The 22554-nt window shown below is 35.7% G+C and overlaps 1 protein-coding gene across 5 annotated transcripts in view; it reads right to left on the bottom strand.

Annotated features, from left to right (window-relative positions):
* Dgkb (diacylglycerol kinase beta) overlaps positions 1-22554 on the bottom strand; it is a 700455-nt gene that overhangs the window by 396762 nt on the left and 281139 nt on the right. For all 5 annotated transcript variants that reach the window (XM_036205893.1, XM_036205892.1, XM_036205894.1 and 2 more), the window contains 2 exons: positions 11356-11441; positions 9724-9813 (listed from right to left, as the gene is read on the bottom strand). In XM_036205893.1, the coding sequence (XP_036061786.1) occupies positions 9724-9813; positions 11356-11441 (176 nt within the window). The remainder of the gene's footprint in view (positions 1-9723; positions 9814-11355; positions 11442-22554) is intronic.

Genomic DNA, 22554 nt, shown 5'->3' with positions numbered 1-22554 from the left:
GCAAGAAATAATTATACTAAGGTATGAAACCAATAAAATACAAACAAAGAGAACAATACAAAGAACAAATAAAACAAAGAGCTGTTTCTTTGAGAAAATCAACAGGAGACTAATCCTTATCCAAACTCACTAAAAGACAGAGAGAAAATATCCAAATTAACAAATGTAGAAACAAAAAAGGGGGCATAGTAATAGATATCAAGGAAATCCAAAGAATCATTAGGTCATACTTTAAAAACCTAAACTCCAAAAAATTGGAGAATCTAAAAGAAATTGATAGTTTTATTGATAGATACTACTTACTGATATTAAATCAACATAAGATAAACATTTTAAATAGACATATAGCCCTGAAGGAAATAGAATCAGTCATTAAAAGTTTACCAATCCCCCCCAAAAAAATCCCAGGACCAGATGGTTTTAGTACAGAATTTTAGCAGGCTTTTAGAGAAGAGCTAATGTCAATATTCTACAAATTATTATATATCATATAAGCAGATGGAACATTGCCAAATTGTTTTTATGAGGCCACAGTTACCCTGGAACCCAAACCACACAAAGATTCAACAAAGAAGGAGAATTACAGACCAATTTTCCTCATGAACATGGATGCAAAATTACTCAATAAAATACTTGCACCAATTCCAAGAACATATAAAAGAATCATCTGTGATGGTATTGTGTTCCCCCAAATATTGTGCACCCTAATAAACTTATCTGGGGTCATAGAACAGAACAGCCACTAGATATAGAGGCCATAAAATAGTGGCACACATGCCTTTAATCCTAGCATTCCAGAGGCAGAGATCTGCCTGGATCTCTGTGAGTTCAAGGCCACACTGGAAACAGCTAGGCATGATGACTCATGCCTTAATCCCAGGAAGTGATGGCAGAAAGCAGAAAGGTATTTAAGGCGTGAGAATGAGGAACTAGATGCTGGTTAAGCTTTTAGGCTTTCTAGCAGCAGTTCAGCTGAGATTCATTTGGATGTGGCCTCAGAGGCTTCCAATTTGAGGAAACAGGATCAGCTGAGGAACTGGCAAGACCCTTTAGGATTCATGGTATAATCTTCCATAATAATCAAGTATTCTTCATCCCAGAGATGCAGTGATAGTTCCACATACAAAAATCTGTCAATGTAATATACCATATAAACAAAGTGAAAGTAAAAATCACATGATCATCTCAGTAGGTGCTGGAAAAACCTTTGACAAAATCCAACAACCCTTCATGATAGAAGTTTTGGAGAGATAAATGATACAAGAAACATACATAAACATAATAAAGGCAATTTACAGCAGGCCAATAGCCAATATAAAATTAAATACAGAGAAAATCAAAGCAATTCCAGTAAAATCAGGAACTAGAAAAGGTTTTCCACTTTATATATATTCAATACAGTAATTGAAGTTCTTTCTGGAGAAATAAGAGAGCTGAAGAAGCTCAGATTAACTAGAAAAAAAATCAGTAATCTTCCTGTATGCAAATGATAAGCTAACTAAGAAGGAAATAAGAGAAACAACACCTTTCAAAATAGGCACAAATAATATAAAATATCTTGGAGTAACTCTAACCAAGCAAGTGAAAGACTTGTATGATAAAAACTTCAAGTCTTTGATGAAAGAATTTGAAGAATGTATCAGAAGATGGAAATATCTCCCATTCTCATGGATTGGCAGGATTAACATTGTAAAAATGGCCATTCTACCAAAAGTAATCTACAGGTTCAATTCAATCCCCAGCAACATTCCAACACAATTTTTACAGACTTTATATGGAAAAACAAAAAACAAACCCAGGACAGCTAAAACAATACTCTACAATAAAAGAACATCTATAGGTATAATTATCCATGATTTCAAGCTATACTACAGAATTATAGTAATGAAAACCATATGGTGTTGGCATAAAAACAGACATGTTGATCAATACAATTGAATTTAAGACATATTCACAAATCCAAACACCTATGGACAACTGTTTTTTTTTTATAAAGAAGCCAGAGATACAAACTGGAAAAAAGAAAGCATCTTCAACAAATGGTGCTGGTTTTAATGGAACTTAACATGTAGAAGAATGCAAATAGATCCATATTTGGATTCTTATCATACAAACAGATCAAAGAACTTAACATAAAACCAGACCCACTGAACCTAATGGAAAAGAAAGTGGGGACTAGCCTTGATTGCATAGGCACAGGAGACAACTTCCTGGACAGAACACTGAACGCATAAGTACTAAGAATAATAATCAATAAATGGGACCTCATGAAACTGAAAAGCTTCTCTAAGACAAAGGACACTGTCAATAGGACAAAACAGCAGCCCATAGAATGGGAAAAGACTTTCACCAATTCCACATCCAATAGCATGCTAATAATCAAAATACATAAATAATTCAAGAATCTTGACATCAACAAAAATTTATCCAATTAAAAATGGGGTGCAGAACTAAAGAGAGAACTCTCAATTGAGGAATCTCAAATGGCTGAGAAACACTTAGAAATATTTAACATCCTTAGCCATCAGGAAAATGCAAATCAAAACAACATAGAGATTTCATCTTATAACTGTCACAATGGCTAAAATCAAATACACAAGTGACAACTCATGCCGGAGAGAAGTGGAGCATGTGGAACACTCCTCCACAGTACTCCAAGGGAGTGCAAACTTGAACAGCAACTTTGGAAACCAATATGGAGGTTCTGAAGAGAATTGGAAATTGTTCTAACTGAAGACCCAGCTATACCATTCTTGGGCATATACCCAAAGGACACTCCATCCTACCACAAGGACATGTGCTCAACTATGTTCATAGTGGCTACATTCCTAATAAGCAGAAATTGGAAACAACCAAGATGCCCCACAACCAAAGAATGGATAAAGAAAATGTGGTACATTTTCACAGTGGAGTATTATTCAGCTGTTAGTAACAATGATCTGTTCTGTCTATCCCCTTCCTCTCTCTCTCTAGTTAGAATGTCCTGCCTAACCTTATTCTGCTTCATCATTGGACAAACAGCTTTATTTATCAACCAATCAGAACAGAAGAGACAATGCCAGCCACCACCAAGAGAAGCAAGATGTAAAGATACTGGTAAGCAATGAGCCATGTGGCAAAGTATAGATTTATAAAAATGGGTTAATTAAAGATGTAAAAGCTTGAACTCCCATCTGGACCAGAGCTAGAACTGAACATCACAGAATGGAAGAAGAAGAAGAAAACAACTTTATAAGTAACATCATGAAGAGGCTAGAGCCTTATATAGAAGAAATCAAAACTAAAGTAGAGGAACAGACAAACAAAAAATGGGAAGAATGCTATAAAAAAAACTAGAGGAAAGGACAATTAAAGCAGAAGAAAACAATAAATCCTTGAAAGAAAATCATTAAAAATCAAGGGAGACAATCCAAGACCTGAAGAGGGGAATAGAAAAAATGAAGAAGACACTAGCAGAAGGAATGTTGGAAATAGAAAATCTGAGTAAACCAACAGGAACTTCAGAGGCAAGTATAACCAACAGAATGCAAGAGATGGAAGAGAGGATCTCTGGTGTTGAAGATATGGTAGAAGAAATAGATTCATCAGTCAAAGAAAACATTAAAACCAACAAAGTCATGACCTAAAATGTCCAAGAAATTTGGGAAACCATGAAAAGACCAAACCTACGAATAATAGGGATAGAGGAAGTAGAAGAATACCAACTCAAAGGCACAGAAAATATATTTAACAAGATCATAGAAGAAAACTTTCCCAACTTAAAGAAGGAAATGCCTATGAAGATTCTGGAAGCCTATAGAACACCAAACAGACTAGACCCCCAAAAAAGTCCCCTTGAAACATAATAATTAAACAACTAAACATACAGAATAAAGAAAGAATATTAAGGGCAGCAAAGGAAAAAGGCCAAGTGACTTATAAAGGCAAACCCATCAGAATAACACCTGAATTCTCAATGGAGACTTTGAAATCCAGAAGGACCTGGACAGATATAATGCAGACACTAAGAGACCATGGATGACTGCCTAGACTAATATACCCAGCAAAACTTTCAATCATCATAGATGGAGTGAACAAGACCTTCCAAGACAAAACCACATTTAAACAATACTTATCCACAAACTCAGCCCTACAGAAAGCACTAGAAGGAAAATTCCAACCTAAGGAAGGCAGATACACCCATGAAAACATAGGCAATAGATAACACCACAGAAGTAAACCCCAAAGAAGAAAAGTACACACACACTACGACCAAAAGTAAAAAAAACAACAGGAACGAACAATCACTGGTCATTAATATCCCTTAATATCAATGGACTTAATTCACCTATAAAAAGACACAGACTAACAGAATGGATAAGAAAACAGGACCCATCTTTCTGTTGCATAGAAGAAATACACCTCAAATTCAAAGACAGACACCTCCTAAGAATAAAAGGCTGGGAAAAGATTTTCCAATCAAATGGTCTTAAGAAGCAAGCTGGTGTAGCCATCCTAATATGCAGCAAAACAGACTTCAAACTAAAATCAATCAAAAGTGATGATGAAGGACATTACATACTCATCGCAGGAAGGATCCACCAAGATGAAGTCTCAATTCTGAACATTTATGCCCCAGGCACAAGACCACCCACATATGTAAAAGAAACATTACTAAAGCTTAAATCACATATAAAACCCCACACATTAATAGTGGGAGATTTCAACACCCAACTTTCACCTCTGGACAGATAGATAGGCCAAATTGAAACTTAACAGAGACATAATGGACTTAACTGATGTTATGGCTCAAATGCACTTAATCGATATCTACAGAACATTCCACCCAAAAAAAAAAATATACCTTCTTCTCAGCACCTCATGGAACCTTCTCTAAAAATCAACCACATACTTGGCCACAAAGCAAATCTCAACAGATACAAAACAATTGGAATAACCCCCTGTGTTCTATCACACCACCATGGTTTAAAGTTAGATTTCAACAACAGAAAAAGCTACAGAAATCCTACAATCTCATGGAAATTGAATAATGCTCAACTGAATCACCAATGGGTTAAGGAAGAAATAAAGAAAGAACTTAAAGACTTCCTAGAGATCAATGAAAATGAATACACCACATACCCAAACTTATGGGATACTATGGAAGCAGTGCTAAGAGGGAAATTCATAGCACTGAATGCCCACATAAAGAAGCTGGAGAAATCTCATGCTAGTGACTTGACAGCACACCTGAAAGCCCTTGAACAGGAAGAAGCAAAGTCTCCCAGGAGGAACAGATGCCAGGAAATTATCAAATTGAGAGCTGAAATCAATAAAATAGAAATAAAGAGAACAATACAAAGGATTAATGAAACAAAGCATTGGTTCTTTGAGAAGATCAACAATATAGACAAGCCCTTATCCAAACTAACCAAAAGACACAGAGCCCCCAAATTAACAAAATCAGAAATGAAAAGGGGGACATAACAACAGACAATGAGGAAATCCAGAGAATCATCAGGTCATACTTCAAAAACCTCTTCTCCACAAAACTGGAAAATCTAAAAGAAATGGATAATTTTCTGGATAGGTACCACATTCCTAAGTTAAATCAAGACCAGATAAACCTACAGACTGATCTCCCTCATGAACATTGATGCAAAAATACTCAATAAAATTCTGGCGAACAGACTCCAAGAACACATCAAAACAATAATCCACCATGATCAAGGAGGCTTCATCCCAGGGATGCAAGGGTGGTTCAACATACAAAAGTCCGTCAATGTAATACACCATATAAACAATCTCAAAGAAAAAAACCACATGATCATCTCACTAGATGCAGAGAAGGCATTTGACAAAATCCAACACCCCTTCATGATAAAGGTCTTGGAGTGATCAGGAATACAGGGGACATACCTAAACATAATAAAGGCAATCTACAGCAAGCCAACAGCCAACATCAAATTAAACAGAGAGAAACTCAAAGCAATACCACTAAAATCAAGAACATGGCAAGACTGTCCCCTCTCCCCATACTTATTCAATATAGTACTTGAAGTTCTAGCCAGAGCTATAAGACAACATAAAGAGATTAAGGGGATACAAATTGGAAAGAAAGAAGTCAAGCTCTCCCTATTTGCAGAGGACATGTTAGTATACATGAGTGACCCTGAAAATTCAACCAAGGAACTTATACAGCTAATAAAAACCTTCAGCAACATTGCAGGATACAAGATCAACTAAAAAAATCAGTAGCCCTCCTATATACATTAGACAAACAGGCTGAGAAGGAAATCAGAGATACATCACCCTTTACAATAGCCACTAATGATATAAAATACCTTGGGAAATATAAAATACCAGGAACCAGAGCTAGTTAAGCATTTGGCTGATTAAGCTTTTAGGCTTTGGAGCATCACAGTTCAACTGAGATCCTTTCTGAATGAGGACTCCGAGGCTTCCAGTCTAAGGAAACAGGATCAGCTGAAGAACTGGCAAGGTGAGGTAGCTGTGGCTTGTTCTACTTCTCTGATCTTCCATTGTTCACCCCAATAACTGACCTCAGGTTTGATTTTATTAACAAGACCTGTTAAGATTCATGCTACACAACTCATTTAAAATTGTAATGTATAATTAAGAAATACAGATTAATAACTAGTCATCAATGATAATCACACTTATAGTTGTGTTAGTTAAGTTTTCTAGATATGCATAGATATATTTCAACTAGGTAGGTAATCTTCAAACACTTCAAAGACCTACAGAATATGGCATTTAAAATGCTTTAAGAACTTTGACTTTCTGGGCATTGAGACAGGTCTGCTTCTGGCAGCACCAATCTACTTCAGAGAAGATAATGGGCATTGAAGAAACTCATTGTGAATTTTGCTTTCTTTGTGACAAAAGTTAGACACTGGACAAAAAAGTGCCCTTGTGTCAACTTTGACTGTATGTTGGACCACTAAACTTTGCATGGTGAGATAGTCCTTCAGGTTCTTGCTTCACAGAAGAAACTGCCAAGACATTCTACAAGACACAGAAACAAGTAGCTAAAAGACTCTAAGCCTACAGGCTGAAGATGGATACCCCAATGTTGCAGAGGAACTTTGGATGACTATCCAAGCAGCCAGCTGTCTCTGTCACTTCAGGAGTTTTGAAAGTTGCTTACAATGCATTTCCTGTTTACTTAGGTAATATTATATCCTTGTAAGGTCTTTGATGTAGTTGAAGACTAGTTATAATTTTCCTTGATAATAATAAAAGATAAATTAGATAAGAAATTTTAGACTCACAAATATAGGATAGATTGAATATTTTCTTTAATTTTGCCAAATACAAATAGACTAGGTATTGTAGATGTAATTCTTGCTTGATAACTACTCTATTATATATAATTTTACTAGGTTAAAGTTAAAACCTTCCTTTCTGATTAGACAGAAAAGTGTAAGAGCTGTGGAATGTCATTCTGCATGCTGTGAATGTATGTTATTCTGTTTAGTTGATAATAAAATGCTGATTGGCCAGTAGCCAGGCAGGCAGTATAAGCAGGATAAGCAGACAAGGAGAATTATGGGAAGAAGAAGGCTGAGTCAGGAGTCACCAGTCAGACACAGAGGAAACAAGATGACAAGGCAGAACTGAGAAAAGGTACCAAGCCACGTGGTTAAACATAGATAAGAATTATGGGTTAATTTAAGTGTAAGACCTAGTCAATAATAAGCATGAGCTAATGACCATACAGTTCATAATTAATCTTAAGCCTCTGTATGTTTATTTGGGTTTGAGCAGCTGCAGGACTGGGTGGGAGAGATTCATCCCGACTGCAGGGCCTGGGCAGGACTGGAGAAACTTCCAACTACACATGCTACAATTCACAGACCCAGACAGGCAAAGTAACAAGGAGAGCTCAAGGTGGGATGTATGGAATTCCATGAGAAGGGAAATTAGAAAAGAGTTTGTGGGCAGACTTGGGATTAATAGGATGGAAACAGGAGGGTCCAGGAGGGAGGGGGCATTGGATAGATGGAGAGATTACTTGGAGAGACAACTGGAATTGGGGGGCATTTGGGGGATAATGTAGAAACTTGGTACTGTGAAAATTCCCTGGAATCTATGAGTGTGATCCTCATGAAGTCTCCTAGTTATGGGCAACATCAAGAAGGAGCCCACATCTGAGACTGTGTGGGTGTCCAGGAACCAGAGGCTGGGCACCTCAGAAACCCAGGATAGAACCAAGCACAACTGGAAAAAAAATTGACATGATTCCTAATGGTATTGTGCTATGCTCATAGATCAATGCCTAGTCTAATTGTCATCAGAATGGCATTGTCCAGCAACCAACAGGAGACACCCACAGGCAAACACTAGGAGAAGCCTCGGGAAGCTACAGAAGAGGGAGAGGAAGGATTCTAGGAACTAGAGGGTTGAGGACTCCATGAGAACATGACTCACATAATCAACTAAGGGCTCACAGGAGCTCACAGAGACTGAAGTGACATCACAGACCCCTCATGGGTTTGAGCCAGGTCCTCTGCATAGACAATACAGTTGTATACCTTGGTGTTCTTGTGGGGACCCTGAAGAGTGGGAGTGGGGGCTACCTCTGTTGCTTTTACCTATGCGTGTGAACATTTTCCTCCTACTGGGTTGCCTCCTCCAATATTGATATGAGGTCTTCTGCCTAGCCTTATTAGATTATTATGCCATATTTGGTTTATATACGTAGCAGGACTGTTATTTTTTTCTTTTGAAGAGAAAATGAGGATGAGTGGATCTATGGGAAAGGGGATGTGGCAGGGGGCTGGGAGGAGGGTGGGATAACTTCAGTCTGGATATAATATATGTAAAGAATAAAAATAAATAAAATATTTACAATTTAATTATTGTTTCTTTACCAGTTCAGGAGTTCTACAGTAATCTGTAGGTAACTATAATGACATATCAAAGTATCTTAGACTCCCTCTTGAAATATTGTCTTCATTTGCATTCTGCTTGATCCACCATCCCACTGTCAGTCCCGTAAGAAAAAAGGCTCCTTACCACTTCCAAGACCTTGAACACTGAACTGTGTCCCCTCTGCTGATGAAGTCCACACCCATTTTTATGTGACCTCACCACTACCATTCAATTAGTGTTCTACTCTATGTGATTGAAAGGGCTTTTCTTTATTGGAATCAATTCACTTGTTATTAGAAAGTCTTAAGTGTTTCACATGACTTCACATATTACTAGAATTTCTATTATTTTTCCTTCCTCCTCTCACTCTTACACACCAAATATAGAAGCCAATGGTTACCATTATGTAAATCTCAAATAACACAGCTTAGTATATTCATTCCTAAGAAAGTCACACATTAGTGTTTTTACTTTTTTAACCATATCAGTAATAAAGTCAGTCTAGAAAACGATCTCTTTGTCCATTGTTCACTATCACTCCTTGAGCATGTTCCACATCAGCATGTAATAACTTCAAATACCTTCTACACTGGAAGATAATAATAGCAAATTAAAATCATAAATATTGACTTAGAATTTTTCAAGTGTATCTTATTTTCTAAGCAAAAGAAGCCCAAACAAGAAATGCTTGAAAAATTGTCCTATGAAGACCAAATCTGTAATTGATATTTAATTAGAGCCCATCACCCCATCTAAACTGCTCAGCCCATTTTGTCCACATGGTAACTAGTACACAGAAAAGGTACTCTTCTGCTTTTCCAGAGAATTCTATTGCAGCTGGCTTACCTCCACCCCACCGCAGGCATCTTGCTAGATCATTGCCAGTCCCAAGAGGCAGAATAGCAACTGGAGGGTGCTTGACTACATTGGCTTTTTCTGTGGAATTGGATGATGAAAAAAAAATTTTTTTAACCTAAATTCATCAATAGTAACAAGAAAACAAACTTACATTGAATAAAGAATTCCACAAAGTACATGTAAATAGCAACAACTGAATTTTGTAAGTAAGATTACAAATGACAAAGTTTCATGCAGTTGTGGTAACTAGTGTATTAGATAAATACATATCATATATTGTTCCTCAGAAAGTAGCAGAGATCCTACATAATCCATCCGTGTGTGTGTGTGTGTGTGTGTGTGTGTGTGTGTGTGTGTGATTGCTTCTGTTTTATCTTTATTAAAATCCTCATGAATTTAGGTATATGAAGCACATGTCCCTAGAGAACATAGGTCAGGTCATATATAAGTTTCTTTTGCAACATTAACTCTAAGGACACTATTTTTATTTTAGAAGAGTAGAATTCCAAAAATAAATGCACTAATAGTAGTGCTGATCAAGTATCCCTATCCATAGTATTGCAATATTTCAAAGCAAATGAGCAGAACATTGCTGTTGAATTACCTGAGTACATCAGGTTTGTTTGCTTGTTATTTCTTTAGCTTGACCTTTATATCTCATAGTATTTTAGGTTCCAGGCAGTATAGATCTGTCACCACAATTCCGTATGCTTTATTTGAAAAATCACAAACTTTGAAAGAACCTCACAAATATACATTTTCTTTCCTTTTTCCTCCTAAATCATAAAGTCAGTGTGTGGCTACGTGTATGAATCAGTTGATGGGTTTAACACAGTGCAACACTGCAGAATTTGGGGGATACACTGAACCAAATTTTTCCACTGTTTTCATTTTAAAATCCTTATCAGTATATAACCATTTACGCATTTGCTCAGAAATTTTTATAGTTCTTGAATTTTGGGTTTTTTTGCATAGGGATAATTTATAAATACTTTGTCTTTTATTAGAATGTCAATACCAGAATTTTCACTGACTATTTTCATGAAATACTAATTAAATTGTTACATTAAATTTGGTTAAATTGTTAGATTTGTAAGAAAAGCGTTGATGACAACATGTCCTTTCTTTGAGTAACTGCACATAGGCACCTGGAGGATGGGAGGTTGGCCTCCAGGCTGGGACGAATGATTGCCACTCCCATCATGACATTTTCAATTTGAAATGTTTTTCAGTGAATAACAAGACAGAATGTTCTGATTTTCACTTCTTTAAAAGCAAAAAAAATTGTATTTATATAGAGATAACATAATTTGAATTAATACTTCTTTGGAAAGTTCTTCTATCTAATAAAAATTACTCAACTCAGAGACTGAAACATTTTAAAGAAGATATTTGTTTAAAATGTGTCAGCTTCTCAATACCAAGTTATTATATGTCTTAAACTATTAATATACTCCATCAAGGGCTCATTTGAAAAGAAAGAAAGATGTGAGAATTTTCAGAATTTATCCATCTAGATACTTCATACTTGATAGACAGAAAGACTGACAGATGACAGAAACCCAACAGAAGGTATGATTACTGGTCTCACCCAGGCCACATTAAACACAGTCTTCATACCTATGCAATCCAAAATCCAGCCCACTGTCCCATCTCCACCGCATGCTAACACTCTGAAGTCAGGGACATCCCGGAAAAAGTGTAACCTGAAAAATAAGTATTTTACAACACATTTACATTTCAGGAGAACTTCCTCATGGTCCTTTATTCTTAGCTTTTCCTCTTACAAATTATAGTTTTGATTTATGACAACTTTAAGTATTTTGTTGCTATCTTACATATGATTCAAGTATATTTTTGTGAATATATATTCCAGAGTTTGTCCTTTAAAATTGTTTACATTTATATATTCAAGGTCCTATAGAGAATGTAATTCATTTTTATAAACAGCCAAATTAAAAATTATATATTAAATTATGAAATTAATTTGGACATCCTCCCAGATGGATTTGAAACACACAATCCAGACTAGCATATGTGATGTAATTTCTTTAATAAGATTTGTCAATCAGCCATTGTCTTTTGAAAAATTATTTACATATTATTACCATGTCAGTCAACATAATACATTCCACACTTTTCTTTCTCCATTACTGGGAGAAATTATTCAGTATGCAGTTAGGATTTTAGCCTTCAGAATTTCCTTATGACTATTGATCTGCCAATACAGAAGCCAAATTTCGTTCACCTTGTCTCTGTCCTGGCCATCAGATTTACTACCCAGGAGTGCTCAAGCTTAATTACTAGGTCAGCTATGCTAAATACCCACTGCTCCTGTGGCCACTGCATGCAGGGCACTCATTAATACAACCTACCTTGAGCAAAGTCACAAAGGCAGGTAATGTGTCCAATTATAAAATCCTACATGCTATTTTGTAGCAAATAAAGCCTGGAAGCACAGCAGAAGCTGGTGCGCCCCGCCCACTTTGTCCCGTGGATCAACATTGGGAACGATACAGTATAGAACCACCAAAGTCTTTCTTCTCTACTTTGAATTCTCATATACAGATAACCGTCTAGAAAGCTTCATTATGCATCTTATGTATCTTATTTACTTTAGAATTTTATTTATATGAAAGTGGGAGGGAGGAGGAGGGAGAAAAAGGAAGGGAGAGAGAAAAGGGGGCAGCAGCTACGTGTGTGAATGGCAACGGAGTCTAGAAATAGCTTGAGCTGCAGTTAGACACAGTGTGAACAGCGTGATGTGGATGCTGGGAACCAAAGTCTGGTTCCTTGTGGAGCATCAGGTGCTCTTCGCCATCTCTTCATCACTACTGTGTTCGTTTTTTTGCGGGGGGGCGGGGATAGAGACAGGGTTTCTTCATGTCATTTTGGTGCCTGTCCTGGAGCTCACAGTGTAGACCATGATGGCCTCAACTCACAGATTATCTTCCTGGCTCTGCCTCCCGAGTGCTGGGATTAAAGGTGTGAGCCACTGCCACCCAGCTACTGTGCTCATTTTAAACATCAATGAGACCGTAATATTTACAAATGGAAAAAATATAGCTTTAAACAATAACGAGACATCTGTCTGTATTCCCACCACCGGCAGATGTATAAGACCCTTCATGGATTTTATTATTTAGGAAAGTCTTTATGATTCCATTTCGAATTGTGCTGTATGCTGGTTGTCACATGAGTGAACGGATTCCAACATTAAATAATTTGCTTTCATGACATTTTAAACCTTGTCTGGGATTTCATTATTATAGGTTGGAGAAGTGTCTTGGTGGGAAAATTACTTGCTTGGCATGTGTGAGGTGTTGAGTTCAGACCCCAGTAACATCAGTTTTCAAGATTTGTTCTCTATTACAAAAACTACAATTCTAGTTACTGAGTCTCACGTGTGTGAAAATTTGCACGTGTGTGAAGGCTGTTTTAGAGTCCGATGTTCTGTTTCCTCTACTTTGTGCTCTTAGTGACTCCTGAGTGGACTGAGAGGTCCCAATTCCTTGAAACCCTTGAATATTACAACACGGCTCCCAAGACTTGAAACACCAGTTTGACTGTGTGTGTGTAATCTAATGTCTGTTTGGAACATAGTTAAGCATTCCCATAGGTATATACCTTTTCCATGAACAGTACTATGCAAACATTAATAATCTCTTCAATTTAGTATTAATGTTACTTAACCAACATTTACATATTATGAGTGATATATTACATTTAAATTAAATTTTATTAAAGATATTTTTCAAAGCTATTAAAACAGTATACAATTATATTAGAAAATGCATAAAATTTAACTGAACCTATCATCTGGTAATAAAATCCATAGATATTTAACAAATGACATTTCACTCATTCCTTTGGATATTGTGATGTGTATATTAACCCTCTATTGTATATGTCATGGATAGTTTCTTCCATTCTTTCACCACTAGTTATACCTGGACTATGTACGAATGTGATAAATGCCTATGTACCAATCTCCTACTTTAGCAGACCACCAATGACCACTTGCGTATCTTTCTGTCCTTTTTCCCTATAAGAGTTCTTCCTCACTCACATGGGTTAGCCCATCTGAATACTGGGAGGCCATGAGTATATTTTATTCAGCATTTTGTATCTTTCCTTCCAGCAATGGAACTAACTTTTATCAATGCTGTTGCTCTAGAACTTTCTATGTATAATGTTTTCTTTTTTATTTTTACTAATGTGTGAAATTCCAATTATGTGAATACAATTTTCAAATCCATTTCAAGAGGCACTTGGGCTGATAGACTCATGTTGTTATAAAGATGATTTTTGTATCTGCTTCCTACAATTACAAGCAGTGTTTACTTACAGAGTATAATGATATGCAACACTACAAGACAATGCAATTGATTTCTGAAAGACATCAAACAAATGTTTAAACATATGTATTCCACTTAGCACATTCTCTCTAATATTTTGGTTCTTTACTTTTCAATTCCTTAAAAAGAAAATTTTTAATTACTTTCTATTTCTTTGATTCTTGTTCAAATTTCTTAATTTGTCTTGATTTTATTCATTTCATTGTATTTTGTAGAAATCTTTTATGAATTGAACATTCTTTTTACTCAGATATCCATTGATGTGGATTTCAATTAAAATTAATTCAGTTATAATGTATTCAAATTTAGAAATCTCCTGATAAATAACTGACTTGTGTAAGTGAATGTTCCCTATTTGCAATAAGAAAGGGATTCACATACAGTTCCTCTTTCACTTTACCTTCTATCTACCTTTGTTTTGGTCTAACAAGTTTTTCTATATGGCTTTATTTATTGTTACATTCACTAAATAATTGTGTCCACCCAGACGACTGCAATTTAAACCTAATTTTAAAGCATGAGAGCTCATTCTATCCTGCCCTTTCATGGATTTGTCCATCTGTGGATCAGCACCACCACTCTCTTCCAATCACTTTTGCTTTCTAGGAAGTGTATATATCAAAGGATATGACAATTCTTGGCTTAAATTCTTTTTTTAATATATGCTTTTAGCTGGGTGGCAATTGTACATGCCTTTAATCCCAGCACTTGGGAGGCAGAGACAGGCGGATCTCTGTGAGTTCGAGGCCAGCCTGGTCTACAGAGTAAGACACAGGATAGTCACCAAAACTACATGAAGAAAGCCTGTCTTGAAAAACCAAAAAAAAAAAAAAATGAATAAAAATAAATATATGCTTTTGAAGTAAACTAATATTCTACAAAAATATGAAACAAAAATCAATTTTGAACATATATAACTAATTAATCATAAGTATAATATAATTCCTCTTATTTAAATATAAGATATTAAATATACTTATTACTTAGTATTTTTGAATAAAATTTAAATTTTCTGAATAGAAATATCAAATATAACATATGTTTTATATCCAGATAGTTTTATTTGCATTTTAAAGAGATATAAAATTATGTCTGATAATTCTAATGTTTCTTGTTGCTGGGAAACAATTTGCCTATTATATATTGTTTATAAAAACAATCATATTACTTTTTATTTTCATTTTAAAGAGAAATAAAATTATGTCTGCTGATACTAATGTTACTTTTCACTGGGAAACAATTTACCTATTATATATTGTTTATAAAAACAGTAATATTACTGTTTGTACCTATCTTTTGTTTACTTATATTATTTATATTTTTGCATATAGTTGTGCTACATACTAATTAAAATAGCATCAGTGGTTTCAGTTTTATAATAGGTCTGCTTCTCTGTTTCATATTACTCGCTAGAATTTTAATATTTAGTCAAATGTGAGTACTCATACAGACTAATCATTTTTTGTTCTTTGTGTTAAATGGAATAATTCTAGTATATATCGAATTCAAATTATATTTGTTATACAAAATTCTTTTTTTCCCCTCTTTGATTGGTACACTCTAGGAGTTTATCCTTAAGTACTAGTATTTTTTTCTCTGAGTAAGTACTCTTTGGAAACTATGATATGATTTCTCTAGTTGAAATAGTGTGGAGATGTAAATTTACATATGCCTGCTCTATGGAAACATCTTGCAGCCTTTCCTTCATTCCACAGGCAACTGTGGACTTACATGACTGTAGGAAAGAAGATTTGGTTTGTCAACTTCTGTAATGACCCTCAGGGTCATAATAGACCTACTCTTTCTTCTTATCAATTATGATTTCTTTCACTTTTGAAATGTGTATCATTTTGTAAGTTTCTTAAATCTGGTAACATTTGGAGAGAAACAATTGCTGGTGATTCCTTTTAAATAGAGGGTTCTAAATGCTTAAACCCCTTTAATAATTATTGAAAGATTATTAAACATAAATAACAGTATTGAAAATACGTGCTTTGTAATTCTTCCTAATTCAGCTTTTTCTAGTTATAATTCTATAGCAGATCATAGCCCTCATCTGTATTTCTGAACACATAGGCACTGGAAGCTGAAGAAGCTTTCAAAGCATGTCAGCAGAAGTTTTCACATGGCTGACTGCAGTGATGTCTACATATCCAAACTCACCACCGTTCTATTCCAGGGTGCTGCGTCACCTGTAATTCAATCTTGTTCTCTTTTAACATTCTCGTCATTGGCTCTTCACTCAATCTACTCAATTTTCCTTAGGGATTCATTCATTCCGTATTCCACCCATTCACTGAATAGGGGGCTAGAAAAATCCTGTAATCATTCTTAGTGTGAGCTTCCTTCAGCTTATCATTAAGATGAAATTATCAGCTCCAGCTTTCATTATCAGCTCCTGCTTTCCTGTGCTCTTTACACGTAAGCACATAAAAAGATGATGTAGTTATTTTCTCTTTCTCCCCCCCCCCCCGTGTGTGTGTGTGTGTGTGTGTGTGTGTGTGTGTGCGAGCGCGCACGCGCGCACGTGCACGTTTGTAGGTCAAAAAATACTCCTGTATTTCCCCAACTCTTTTGCCTACCATGTTGATGCAAAGGAGCCACAAAGACAATTTTTTAAAACTCAAAATTCAGGCTCAATTGGACACAGAGAATAGTTCTGCTTACAGTTGGAAACAGTATCAAGTGGACAATGGGGAAGTATGCTCACAGCAATCAGAACAGAAGATGCAGCTACAATATTGCATCAATTCAAGAGATTTGTTAAGAACCAAAATAAAGTCTCACATTACATCTTTTTACAGGACAGCAGTCAAGAACACCTGCTTCTTATTCTTCCTCCCAGTAATAAGGGATAAGGTAATGAGAAGATTCCAGAAGGATGCCTCTGTGCACTTTCTATCAGTTGTAATTATTTTAGTGGGAAGATCAATGGCTATAATCAGTTTTCAAGGAAATTATCTTAGTTTGTACCTGAGTCTGTCTAGGTTATTTAGTGCATACTTTTTAAATCTAAAACTTCAAATAGATTATGAATATTAATTATTATTGAATTTTCAATGTAGTCCATAACACCACTTGTTTCCCTAGAGAATTTATCTGCAGTTGTTAATTTGAAAATAATCTTATGCTAACAACTGAGCTCAGTAGCTCCACTGTAAAGGTTCAATAGCCATCTCTAGAGCAAGTCATAAAGTCCCAGTTATTCAAGTGGACCACATTGTAGAGTTCTGCTGTACAACAATCTCTCTTTAGTTTAAAACACTCTTAGGGAGACAAATCTTGTAAGTCTTCTGGACTCAACAAAATGTATCTGGAACAATGGTCATGCTTACTCTCAAAAGCTAATATTCCTTTTAAGTCTTGAGATGGAATAGATGTAAATGTTATAAAGCTCTCATTTCTGACAACAGTATTCTAAAAACACAAATGAGAAATATTTTCAGAAAGAAAAAAGACTTCTAGTCCACACGCTATAATTTTAAAAGTGTGTGATAATCAGATTTCTTAAGAAAATTCAGGTATTCATTTTGATTCTAAGGTTAAAATTTGTTATTCAGAGAGCACAAACATTGGTGTTTATTCAAGATGTTCCTGTAATAGTCAGAACTACACTGGGCATACAGAACAAATAAGTGCATGTTATTAAGCATTGTATGTATTAGACATTATTTATACTAAAAGGGGCTTAAATGTTTTTACAGCACTATTGCTTATTTTATTACTTATGTCTGTGTCCTTTGCATTGAATAATTATGAGACTGAAGGCTCACAAATGGCATTATCATGTCACCAGCTTTCATTTTTCCTCCTCTTTAGCACATAGAGTAACTACAGGAGCATGCTTCAAAAGTTATCAATTCTGACTTTAGCATACATTCTCCTCTCTTATTATTGTGTTCAATTCATATTCACAGTTGCATGTATTCCCTTTCATTTCTTTTTTTAAATCACAATATCCCATGGCTTTGTAGCTGCCTCCTAATTCAGGGTGGATTTCTAGTTTGTAATACTATTTTGTTTTGCCACTGTATTTATAATGCACAAAAGTGAGTTTTATTTTTTCAGTAGCACTGAGACTCAGTATGTAAACTAGGCTATACTTGAATTGGTGATGAGCTTCTTGTTTAAGCCTTCAGGTACTATAAGCACAGGTATCAGCTAGCACACTAAGCTAGAAATCCAATTCTTCAGAGTTTCTCTCTTGTTTTCTTAGACCCAGGAGGTGTCTATGAACACCATATACTCATTGATAATGTTACTGAAACTTCAGTGTCTTCTCAAAATGGATTCAAAATGCATTTAAGTCTCCCAAAGTTTCGTTCTACAACTTGTGCAACGAAGTCATGTCACAGAAGGGATTTTTCATTTGATAATTTTCCTCTAAAATATATAAAGATCTGCTTCAAATACAGGGCTTGCCAACCTAAGATAGCCCTCCCCAGCACGTCCTGCCAAGAGGAAAGCTAATTATAAGAATTATTTCCTTGTCAAAGCATCCTCACTTTGTTGTATAGAATAATTGTATAGAATGATTAGAACTCTTATTTATGATCCTAAAGTACAAGTCAATGCCACTACCATTATAACCAGAACTCATTTCACAGATTTGAGAGAAATAGTTTAGTAAAACACACACAAAAAATGAAACATCAAGTTCTTGTCCCTTGATGTCTCAGAAACACTGATTATGCAAATGCTTTAGGAGTGGAGAAGAGATAGAAGGAAGAATAAAAGATAAAGTGAGAAAATGCCTGTGAGCATTAATTCCTGTAAACCACTGATGCTATCTCAGTAAGTATTAATTTTTGGAGTATTATAAAAAGTACAAGAAGTCAGTAAACAATAAGTTCTATAAAACTGGCTTATTGACAAGTGTGCATGAGGTTTGGACAATGTTATTAAAGAGGTATAAAATTTCTTTCAAGTCATTTTCAATGATTAACCAAGAATAATATTTAAAGCATTTTATCTTATATAGAACTATTCATAAGTTCATTAATATATTAAAATACCTTCATGAACATCTTTTTGTAACTCAGGTTCTTATATTAGCTGGGAAATGTTGTGTGTGTGTGTGTGTGTGTGTGTCTGTGTACTGTATGCATGCTTATTTGTTCAGTGTGAGTGCAGGTGTAGAAGTTTATATGTGCATGTGGAGGCCAGATGCTGGTTTTCCATCTCTCTACCCTTTATGTCTTTTAAAAAGTCTTTATTATTAGTTTACATATACAACTATTTTATTTGCATATTTGTGTGTATGCCACATGCATACTTAGTGCCCATGAAGGCCAGAACTAGAGTTACAGACAGTTGTGCACCCCTGTGGAGTTGTTGTGAATCAACCTATGTTATCTGAAAGAACTGTAAATTACTGATTGGCTAGACTGGGTTATCAGTGAGCTCCAGTTCTCCGCATGTCTCCCTTCCCTGACCTGGTCCCTCTACACGGAATCTGAACTTGGGCTCTATTGGTTCTGTCACAAGCACTTTATCTACTAGTCTACCTCCCCAGCCAGAAATAATGACTTTGAAAGATGCCTTAAATAGTTACCAATATACATTTATGTTAAGGACCAAATAGCTAATTTTATATAAAAATTCTAGATCATTTTTAGTTTTGACTGTGCTCCACTAGGATTTGTGATGAGTTAGGATTTGTTTTGTTTGTTTTGTTTTCTGAAAATAAAACATGGAGATTCAGAGCAACAGAAATAGACAAGAGAAAGGTGCAGCTTAACTGACACAGGACGATAAGGACATCTGTGATACTTTAATAATAGAATCTATGCTCATTTGGAAGGGCAGATCCCCCATTCACTTGCCCTTTCTGAATGTTCTTGCATTGGAGGCCAATCTGCTGTGTTCATCTGAGGAACACTCACATGCATTCTCTTTTATAGAAACAGGAACTATAACTCTGTTTTAGGAGTCAAGGTTCTGACTATGTAGCACAGATTGACCTGGAACTGGTGTTATAGGTAAGGCTATTGTCAAAACCCAAATCTTCCTCTGTATGCTTCCAAACACTTGGGCCACAGCATTGTGCCAAGACACCTGACCTCCAAGTCTGGAATAGCAAGAGAATGTTGGATCATTACACCAAAATTGGTTGTGAGTTTCTCTTTTAATATTGAAGAACATAACACAATGCTTGTTTGTAGCCATTTTTCTCATCTATAACTGTGTGTTGTCTTGCGCTCAAAAGTCAATTAACAGAACTCAGTATTTACTTTTGTACTTTATGCTACAAATATGCACTGAATTTTATGGCAAATCTTCATGAGCCTCTTTCTTTGAATGTTTATATGTTGTGTGTATGTGGTAACATGTATGCATCTATTTGGAAATCTATTTTAAAATGTAAGCTATATGACTGGAAAACTTACTGAAAATTTTTAAATTGCTATGGCTGAAGTGAAAAGTCTAATAAAGGGAATATATCCGGGGGAGAGAAAGATTGGAAGCAGGTGGGAGGAGTGGAGGGAGGGGAAACTGATCTGAGACAAGAATCTATTTTTCAATTAAAAAGGCATTTAGGAAATTGAATTCAGAAACTCAAGAAGAGCTGCCATAAGACAAAGGTAGGTACCTCCCACCCAGCAGCTGGGCTTTCTAATTTAGGGGTGAAGTAGAATAATGTTTCTTATGAACCTTGAGGGGTTTCCCTCCATAGGTTGAAAACAAAGCTTACTGCCAAAGCAAAGAGGCAGGGTGAAAGTGCTCAGGTAGGAAGACTGGGTTGTCAGTCACACCAGAACTAGCAATGGACTTAAACTGTTGACTGGAGTCCGCCTGTGATGTCAGTGCTGGAGACGTTTGGATGGCTTGGTACCTTCACATGGCTTTACTCCATCACCAGGGTTCTACATCTGCTTCCAGACTGTAACACTGCTGCCTGTCTCTGGTGGCAGAGGCTCTGGGATATTGCAGGGCTCCTAGAGAGCCAAGCTATCCAAGGGAGCATGCTTCAGGCAGGAACATACCTTGGTTTAATTGGGTTTAAGGCAAATGCAGATTTAGACAAGCAATTTTGCTTTGGTATTTAGCCCAAGAGCATGCATGCTATTTTGTGATTGTAATATAAATAAATGAATACCAAAGTGAGCGAGAGAGTTCTAAAAGACATACAAAGCAATTTTCCAGATATTTCAATAAGTGAACTTTGATCTTAATGTTTCCAAATAAAAACCACAGTTATAATTTCAAAGTTCACAATTTCTAATTCTATACTATAACAGCAGCATGGTTAATCTATTCAGGTCAGTTTAGTAAATGTACACAAACTTGTAGTTTCATACTAATATTTTTATAATGAATAAATAGGTCTAGTTTTTATTTTGTTTATGATGGTTGTTGAATTAACTTAGAATGTGATATAAGAAAACATTTGAAAGGAAATACATTTAGACTTTCTTAGAAAAAATTAAACTTACTTTGCCAGGATCAATTAATAAAAACTGCCTATTATTTGCCTGAAAAGAAAGTTTATCATACTTACTATGTGATTTCTATACCATGTTTACTTCTGTACATGTGCAATGAAGTTTATAATTGTATTATAGAAGCTCCTCTCCTTAAAGGTACTGACTATTTAAACATCATTGGTTTATAAACATATATGAAATCCATATATTTTCCTCAGGAAAATGACTCGAAAAACATGTAACATGTAATAAACCCATTCAATTATTTAACATAGGCTTATGGATTACAACTCTATGTCAGAAAGTGAGCTAAATTTCACAAAGTACAATTCTTGTCTTCAAACATCTTATGGATTTACTGAAGACGGACAAAAGTTCCAAGTAACTTTGAGATATTTTTTAGAGTAGTCAATGTAGATTATGTAGAGATGAAACATTTCTCAGTAGATGTGAATATATAAGAATTAAAGTTTAGGTAAAAGTTAATTAGTTGGCAAGTTGAGGAAATATGAGGAAAATGATTTATAAATTATTAGAATTTATATTATGAATAATAGAAATTATTAATAGGGTATGTGGTTTAGAAAAAAATAAATATTAAAAAATAGGAAGAATATTGTGTTGATGTCCAAATCTCCTGATACCATTGAAGGCCATACTTATGCCAAGGGTCTGAGCTGCCACCTAGGGCCATGTTGGTTTCCATGGGCCATGCTGCTGCCATGCCAATCTGAGTGGCCTGTGCTGAGACCTGGAGCCATGATGCTGCTGCCAAAGTGGGTCTCTGGTCTGGGTCTCTGGTCCTACCACAGATGTAGTCTGTGGTCCATGTTGCTACCAAAGGGGACACAGATGCCCAAGGTCTAGACCACAAGCTGTGGCCATGCTGGCATCTGACAGTCATGCTATCAACAGAGCCATGCTGGAGTGATAACCACAGGATCTCCAAGACTCAGGGCAACAGCAGGCCATCTGAGCTATCAGTGATGATGATGTGTCAAAGGCCTTGAACCAGACCAATAACTGATTGCACT

This window comes from Onychomys torridus, chromosome 14 (genome assembly GCF_903995425.1).
Source record: "Onychomys torridus chromosome 14, mOncTor1.1, whole genome shotgun sequence".
Taxonomy (NCBI): domain Eukaryota; kingdom Metazoa; phylum Chordata; class Mammalia; order Rodentia; family Cricetidae; genus Onychomys; species Onychomys torridus.
The sequence above is the reverse complement of the archived record's forward strand: the minus strand, read 5'-3'. Positions and strand labels throughout refer to the sequence as shown.